This window comes from Propithecus coquereli, unplaced genomic scaffold, assembly GCF_000956105.1.
Source record: "Propithecus coquereli isolate 6110/MARCELLA unplaced genomic scaffold, Pcoq_1.0 Scaffold113, whole genome shotgun sequence".
Lineage (NCBI taxonomy): Eukaryota > Metazoa > Chordata > Mammalia > Primates > Indriidae > Propithecus > Propithecus coquereli.
This window is the reverse complement of record NW_012135303.1, coordinates 3,573,759-3,581,505: the sequence shown is the minus strand read 5'-3', so window position 1 is coordinate 3,581,505 and position 7,747 is coordinate 3,573,759. Positions and strand designations below refer to the sequence as shown.

General features: G+C 40.1%; 1 protein-coding gene across 1 annotated transcript in view; it reads right to left on the bottom strand.

The window, feature by feature from the left end:
- The window catches only part of ALS2CR11 (amyotrophic lateral sclerosis 2 (juvenile) chromosome region, candidate 11), a 230,230-nt gene that overhangs the window by 158,431 nt on the left and 64,052 nt on the right, over positions 1 to 7,747 (bottom strand). Inside the window, 1 exon segment of the mRNA XM_012655124.1 lies at positions 917 to 1,061. Within this exon segment, the coding sequence (XP_012510578.1) occupies positions 917 to 1,061 (145 nt within the window).

Genomic DNA, 7,747 nt, shown 5'->3' with positions numbered 1-7,747 from the left:
AACAATAATAGAAACAGACTTACAAGAGATCCAGAAAATGAAATGATCAGACTTGAACTTTAAAATAGCAGTAACAGCTATGGAATGAATGTTTGTGTACCCCAAAATTCCTATGTTGAAGCCTTAATCCCTCTGTGATGATACTTGGAGGTGAGGACTTTGAAAGGTAATTGGGTCAGGAGGGTAGAGCCCTCATGAATGGGATTAGTGCCCTTATGGAAAGAGACATGATAGAGATGGTCTCTCTCCACCATGTGACAATACAGCAAAAAGGCAGCCATTTGCAAACCAGGAAAAGGGCCCTCAGCAGGAACCAAATCAGCCAGCAACCAGATCTTGGACTTCCCAGCCTCCAAAACTGTGAGCCATTCAGTCTATGGTATTTCTTATAGCAGCCTTAGCTGACTAAAATAATGATTAATATGTCCAAAGAATTAAAAAACAAGGCTGTGGATTTTGGCAGAGAAGTGGAAACTATAAAAATGAAGAGAAATTCCAAAACTGACACAGAAAATAACTGAGATTAAGAATTCAATTGGTTTAACAGCAGATCAGAGACAAAAAAGAAAGAACCAGTATACCAGAATATAAATCAGAGAAAAAAGCATGGAGTAAAACAGGAGGAGAAATACAGAAAAAAGCATAAGAGACCAATGTAATACCTTGTTGAATGAGGAAACAGAGCAAGTATTATGCTTTCTCCTTTACAAATGAGTTTTCACCACATTTTTTGCCATAACACTGACTTTTCAAACAAAATACCTAAATTTGATAAGTAAAAATCAGGAATAATCTCTGAATTCATGAAATAGCACCATAATGAAAGTTTCTGGACTAACAGCAAGCCCATGTCTCAAGGGAGAAATTAACATATTATACAAATAACTCATAAGATGAAAACTTATATACTTTTTTACCTTTCCCGAGGTGGTTGTTGAAGTTTTTCAAGTTTTACTACAGATGGCTGATTGGAGGGGTGCTCAGTTTGAGTCCCAACAGTAACATTCAGGTCTGGGGATAAGAATGCTGGATATTCTACTGGCTGTGGCATAATAACCTTTCTGTAAAATAGTAATAAAATTAAATATTGAAATTATACAGAAGTCCACTTCTAAAATCGGTAGCAACTATCACTTCTGAATCCTTCTCTCTTTTGCACTTTCAGCTTACCTATCTACCTTGGGCCATCAGAGGACAGAGTTAGGAAGGAAGGTAAGAGTCAGATACCCAGAGAAATACTCTCTTGATTATCCTCACTACTAAGATCACAGGCAGCAGGATGGGAAGGAGAGGAGAATCTGAAGTTCTAATGAGAAGTAGAAAGTATCTGAGTGCAGACCTCTCTCCCGATCTTTAGACTCAAATCTCTATCTCCTCAGTATTTCATTTTTTTAATCTATTAATTCTTTGGAATGTATTGTGTGCCAGGCACTGTGTTCATATGGATATGAATATCTCACTCACTTTTCACAGCAAACCTATGAAATGAGAATTATTAGATCCCAATTTAAATGTAAGAAAGCTGGCCAGAAGCATTGGCTCATGCCTGTAATGCTAGCACTCTGCGAGGCCAGGAGTTCAAGACTAGCCTGAGCAAGAGCAAGACCCTGTCTCTACTAAAAATAGAAAAAATCAGCCAGGTGTGGTGACATATGCTCATAGTCCCAGGTACTCAGGAGGCTGAGGCAGGAGGATCGCTTGAGCCCAGGAGTTTGAGGTTGTGGTGAGCGATGATGATGCCATTACACTCTAGCCAGGGTGACAGAATGAGACTGTCTCAAAAAAAACACACACACACACATAAAAGAAAGCTAGGGTTAAAGGCATTAAAGAACTCCTCCCTCCAAGGTCTTATAGCTGGTAAGTAGCAGAGCTAACATTTGAACACAGTTTCTTTGACTATAAAGCTCATATTCTTAAACACTATTCTATACTATGCATAGTGGGTAAGCACCTTAAACTCAACATGTTCAAACTAGAACTCACCATTTTCCCATTTTTCCAAATATGCTCTTTCCTCAGTATTCCCTGGTTTAGGAAATAACTGTACCAGATATATACCTAGAGGTCTATAAATGTGAATAACATCTTTTTCTCCTCCCTCTCCCCTTTCTGTCATCTTCTATCTCTAATCAGTCACTTCCTAACTGCAGAAGATATGATGAAACATTCTAAATATTTCACAGATTAATTTGTTCCTCTGCTCCACTGTATTAGCTAGGGTTGTCCAGAGAAATAGAACCAACAGGATATACATTAAAAAGAAAGAGATTTATTATAAAGAATTGGCTCATGCAATTATGGCGGCTGCTAAGTCCCAAGATCTGCACAGTTAGTCAGCAAGCTGGAGACCCAGGAGAGCCAGTGGTATAATTCTGGTCTGAGTCCAAAGGCCTGAGAATCAGGATAGCCAATAGTGTAGTTCCAGTCCAAAGGCTGGCAGGCTGGAGACCAAGGAAGAGCTGATGCTTCAGTTAGAGTCCAAAGGCAAGAAAAAGCTGTTATCCCAGCTCAAAGGTAGTCATGCAGGAGGAATTCTCTCTTATTTGCAGGAGAATCAGTCTTTTCACTGTATTTAATTGATTGGATGAAGCCTGCCCACATTAGGGAGAACAATCTGCTTTACTCAGTCTACCAATTTAAATGTTAATCTCATCCAAAAACGCCCTCCTCCCAGAATGATTTTTGACCAATATGTGGGCTCCTTATGGCCAGTCAAGTTGCCACATAAAATTAACCATCACAATTCCATCCCTTATCAACTTGGCACTTATATTCATTTCCTTACACCATACTTAATAACCAAATGAAGACAGTAACAAGGTCTTAGTTCTACCTAATGTGACACAACTATCCTGCACACAACCAAAAACACACTAACTCCTTTCCCAGAAAAGGAGATAAAGTTCTTGAGTGATGTTTACTTTTCTCCTTGATATCCCAAACATAAATATTGCGATGTAAAGTTAATAATACTTAAATAATATGATATAACTTCAATACATCTTATGTTACATAAGGGGATAAAAGAGGGAAAAAAACAAAGATCTTTGCACATACATACATAAAAAATATATTCATAACAACATAAGGAGAAAATACTCATGACAATTACAGTCCTTGTTTCTGAAACTGGTCACATGGTCATAGCTTGCATTTATAACCACCTTCTTCCTCTACCCATTCTGTATTTCCTTTAACTTCAGCATTAACCTCAGCTGGTCATGGTTCTTTACCTGATGGCATGATCCAAACCTTCATTCCCTAAGTGTCTAGGCCATGAGTAGTCCTACCTAGATTGAGCTGTTGTAGTTTTCCGTTGAAACCTTAATCACAGGGGATGGTAACATTAAGAGATGCCCTAAGGGATCACCTATATCCCAGATACATTCTTCTTTACTTCTATTGTGCAGTAACAGTTCAATTTCCCCTTGGTGGTTAGGATAAATCACCAAGCCAGTGCTGTAATTCCCTTCTTTACCTGTTGATTCAGAGGCATGAGGAACCCAGAGTGGCAAGGTGGCAGTCCTAACTTCCAATTCAGAGAAATCACTGTGTGTCCTAGTGGAAGCATTCCTCCCTTTGGAACTAAAACCTCTAGCCCAGAAGATAAAGTTGCAGGAAAAGGGAGCAAAAATTTTGCTACTAGATCATTAGGAGTAATAGGGAGTGGTACAACTCCGATTTCCACCTCTTCATTTATGGACCCCTGAATCCGGGATATGGGAGAAAAAAAGCACAATATATTGGTCCCTGATTCAGAGCATATACAACATTCAGGAGAACCTTGCTCCAGCTCTGCAAGCGCCACCTAGCTGACACTATAACTGAGTCTTCAAAAGGCTGGCCATTCCACAGTTCTACCCAGCTGCTTCAGGATAGCAGAGAACATGGTTAATACCAATGAATTTCATGATCATGGGCCCACTGCTGCACTTCTTTGGTTGTGAAGTGAGCTCCTTGGTCAGAAGCAATGCTGTGTGGAATACTATGATAATAAATAGGCATTCTGTAAGTCCATGGATAGTAGTTTTTAGCAGAAGCATTGCATGTAGGAAAGGCAAATCTGTATCCAGTGTAAGATCAGGCTTGATCACATAATACCATTTCCGTTTGATGATGGAGTACTGCTGTGCATGCCCACTTTTATGGCTTGGTAGGTCAGATAACACCCAGTTCATGATGGACAACTCAGGCTGCATGGCAACTTGGTAGCCCATGGTTAAGCATAGTCTCTACTAAGCCCAGTAGCAGGCCAAAGCTGTTTTTCAAAAGCAGAGTAGTTACCTGCAGGGAATAGCAGGGCTTTGCTCCAAAATCCTAACGGCCTTCACTGCAACTCACCTATAGGGGTCTGCCAAAGGCTCCAAACAGTATTTCTTCTGCCACTGATACTTCAGGCACCATTAGATCTGTTGGATCATATGGCCCACGTGGCAGAACAGCTTGCATGGTAGCCTGGACCTATTACTGAGCCTTCTCTTGTTCTGCTCCCCACTCAAAACTAGCAACTTTTGAGTCACTCAGTAAATGGGCCAGATTAACAAACCCAAATGAGGAATAGGTTACCTCCAAAATCCAAAGGGGTCTACTAGAGTTGTATCTCTTTTTTGTTATAGGAGAAGTCAGATCCAACAACCTATCCTTTACCATAAAAGGGATATCTCATAACACCCACACCACTGGACCCCTAGCAATCTCACTGAAGTAGAAGGCCCCTGAATTTTTGTCAGATTTATGTCCCACTTCTCTGATATAAAAATGTCTTACCAATACCTCTTGCTCGCTAGGTCCAATCAGCATAATGTCATCAATGTGATAGACCAGTGTGATATCTTATGGAAGGAAGAGGCGATCAAGATCCCTGGGAACTAAATTACAACACAGGGTTCGAGAATTGATATACCCCTGAGTTAGGACAGTGAGGTATATTGTTTGCCTTGACAGATGAAAGCAAACTGCTCCTGATGGTCTTTATTATTACTAACAGGTATGGAGAAAAGAGCATTTGCCAGATACATAGCTACATGCCAGATAACAGGGGAAATGTTAATTTGCACAAGCAATGAGACCACATCTGATACAGCAGCTGCAATTGCAGTCATCACCTGGTTAAGCTCACAATAATCCACTGTCATTCTCTAAGATCCACCTGTCTTTCTCACAGGCCAAATAGGGGAGTTGAATGGAGATGCACTGGGAATCACTATCCCTGTGTCTCTCAAGGCCCTGAGGGTGACACTAATCTCTGTAATCCCTCCATGGGTTATTGCTTTTTGCTTACTATTTTCCTGGATGGAGGGAGTTCTAGTGGCTTTCTCTTGCCTTTTCCCACCATAATAGATTTCATTCCACAGATCAAGGAACCAGTGTGAGGATTCTGCCAGCTATTGAGTATATCTATTCTAATTATGCATTTCAACATTGGGAAATAACCACAGGATGGGTTCAGGGACCCATGGGGCCAACTGTAAGATGGACTCGTGCTAAAACTCAATTGACCACTTGAGCTCCATAAATCCCTATTCTGATTGCTGGACCACAGGGACATTAAGGGTCTTCTGGAATTAGTGTCATTACAGAGCAAGTGTCTAGTAGTCCCCCAAAGCCCTGATTGTTCCCTTTTCCCCAGTGCACAGTTACCATGGTAAAAGGCCATAGATCCTTTTGAGGAAGGCTGGGAGAAAGACTAATAGTATAGTTTTTTGGAAGTAAACTAGGGTCCTTCTATGAGGCACCTGACCTCCCCATCATTCAAGGAATTCTGGGTTTGTAAACTGGCTCAAGTCTGGAAATTGAATGAAGAGCCATGACTCTCTGCTTTTATGATGCAGGTTACACTTATGCTCACTCAACTTAGAACTTTTCTGCTTATACAGATCAAGTAAGAATTTAACAGCCTCCCTATCCATTCACTTCTAGGACACCATGATCAACTAGCCAACACCATAGGTCTGCCCTAGTAAGACTATACTGATTGCTGCTTTGACCCTACTGTCCGTTATGGTAACCACAGCCACCTTGCCTTTGACAGTTGAGTCCCTTCACTTGGTTCCTGTCACCTTGGGATCCAGTTATTCTCATTGCATTTAAGTTTTCCAATTCAGTGACTGCAGTTCTGATTGTAATGTCTGACCCACAGAGAAGAACAATCACAGAGCTCTTCAAGGATGCAAGGGCATCCTTTACAAATTCATTTTTCACAGTCATGGTAAAATGTGTGTTTTCTGGACCCTCCCAGGATGGCTGAGTAGATCTTAAATGGCAAATCCATTCTAATATTATAATTTCCCTAAGCCTTTGAATCCCTTCCTCTACATTAATCTGGCATTTCTAACTAACTGTGGGCCACCTTTTATTTGATATTTCAGCCATCCAACTAAACAAGCTGTTAGAGCCCTCTTTAACTCCCTAAGCTACAATATTAAATGCAAAATCTCTGCTTCGTGAGGCCATAGCAATAAATTCAGCCTGATCCAACTTTATTTTCCTTCCACCATTATCCCATACTCTTAATATCCATTCCTACACATGTTCTCCAGATTTCTGTCTGTGTAAATTAGAAAACTCAAATAGCTCTTTTGGAGTGCAGCACATTCCTGAGGACTCAAAGAAGTAAAATTTACACACATATAAGAAGCATAAACCTACAATGATGATGATGGTGACGATAAAATATTTATTACTTGTGTAAATAGCTAACAACTAATTAAGCATTTTACTATTTGCTACCATGTTCTAAGTGCTTTATATGTAACTTATTTAATCAATATAGTAATTCAACAGGGTAGTTTTTATTTTTATCCCATTCAATAGATGAAGTACAAAGAGCCTAAGTAACTTGCCCAAGGTCGCACAGCTAGTACCTGGCAGAGCCAGGATGTGAGCCCATGCAGTCTGGCTCTAGAGCCTGAACACTTAATCACCATATCTTGCCCTGCCTACTCCTCCGGCTCATCCCCCATTGCTCCTCTCCTTGCTCCTATAATCTTAGCCACTCACAGCTAACAACTCACTGTTCTCCAACACAACATGGCCTCTCATAGCTCCCTGCTTTTACAAATGTGTCCTCTTTGGGGACTATGTCACCTCACCCCTCCAAAATCAGTCAGATGCACTATTACCATTTTTTCAAGTCTCACTGCAAACACTTTCTTTCGTGGAACCTTACTTGGTAATACTATCCTCCCCAACTCCTCTGAGAAGAATTAGAAGCTCCTTGGCTATCCATAGTTCTTTATGTTTGGCTGTAGGAGGGCTCTAATTCCACTTGCACTGCAGTAATTTTTTTCTTTTACATGTAACCTTTGCATTAAACCATGAGCCACATGAGGGCAAGGACCAGGCTTCATTTGTCTTTGTATTTGCAATGCCTTGGGGATATAGCAAACATTGAATAAATGTTTATTTAATTAATGGATGGAGAAGGAAAAAAGTCAATAAACATCAGGAAAAAATTCTACTATTTCAATAAATCATCGATATCACTGATATCACTTTATCATGGATAAAGTGTATTTTAATGATAATATCCATTATTGGTGAGAGTACAGGAAAATAAGCACTTTAGAACACAATTTCTCATCCTATACCTAATTTCCTGAACACCATTTCAACTTTTTCCATTTCTTATTCTTGGATAACACTATAGATTATATCTATTTCTCAGGGGCTCATTTTTTTTTTTTCATCAAATTATGGGTGTACAGATGTTTAGGTTACGTGTGTTGCCCCTGGTTCCCCCCCC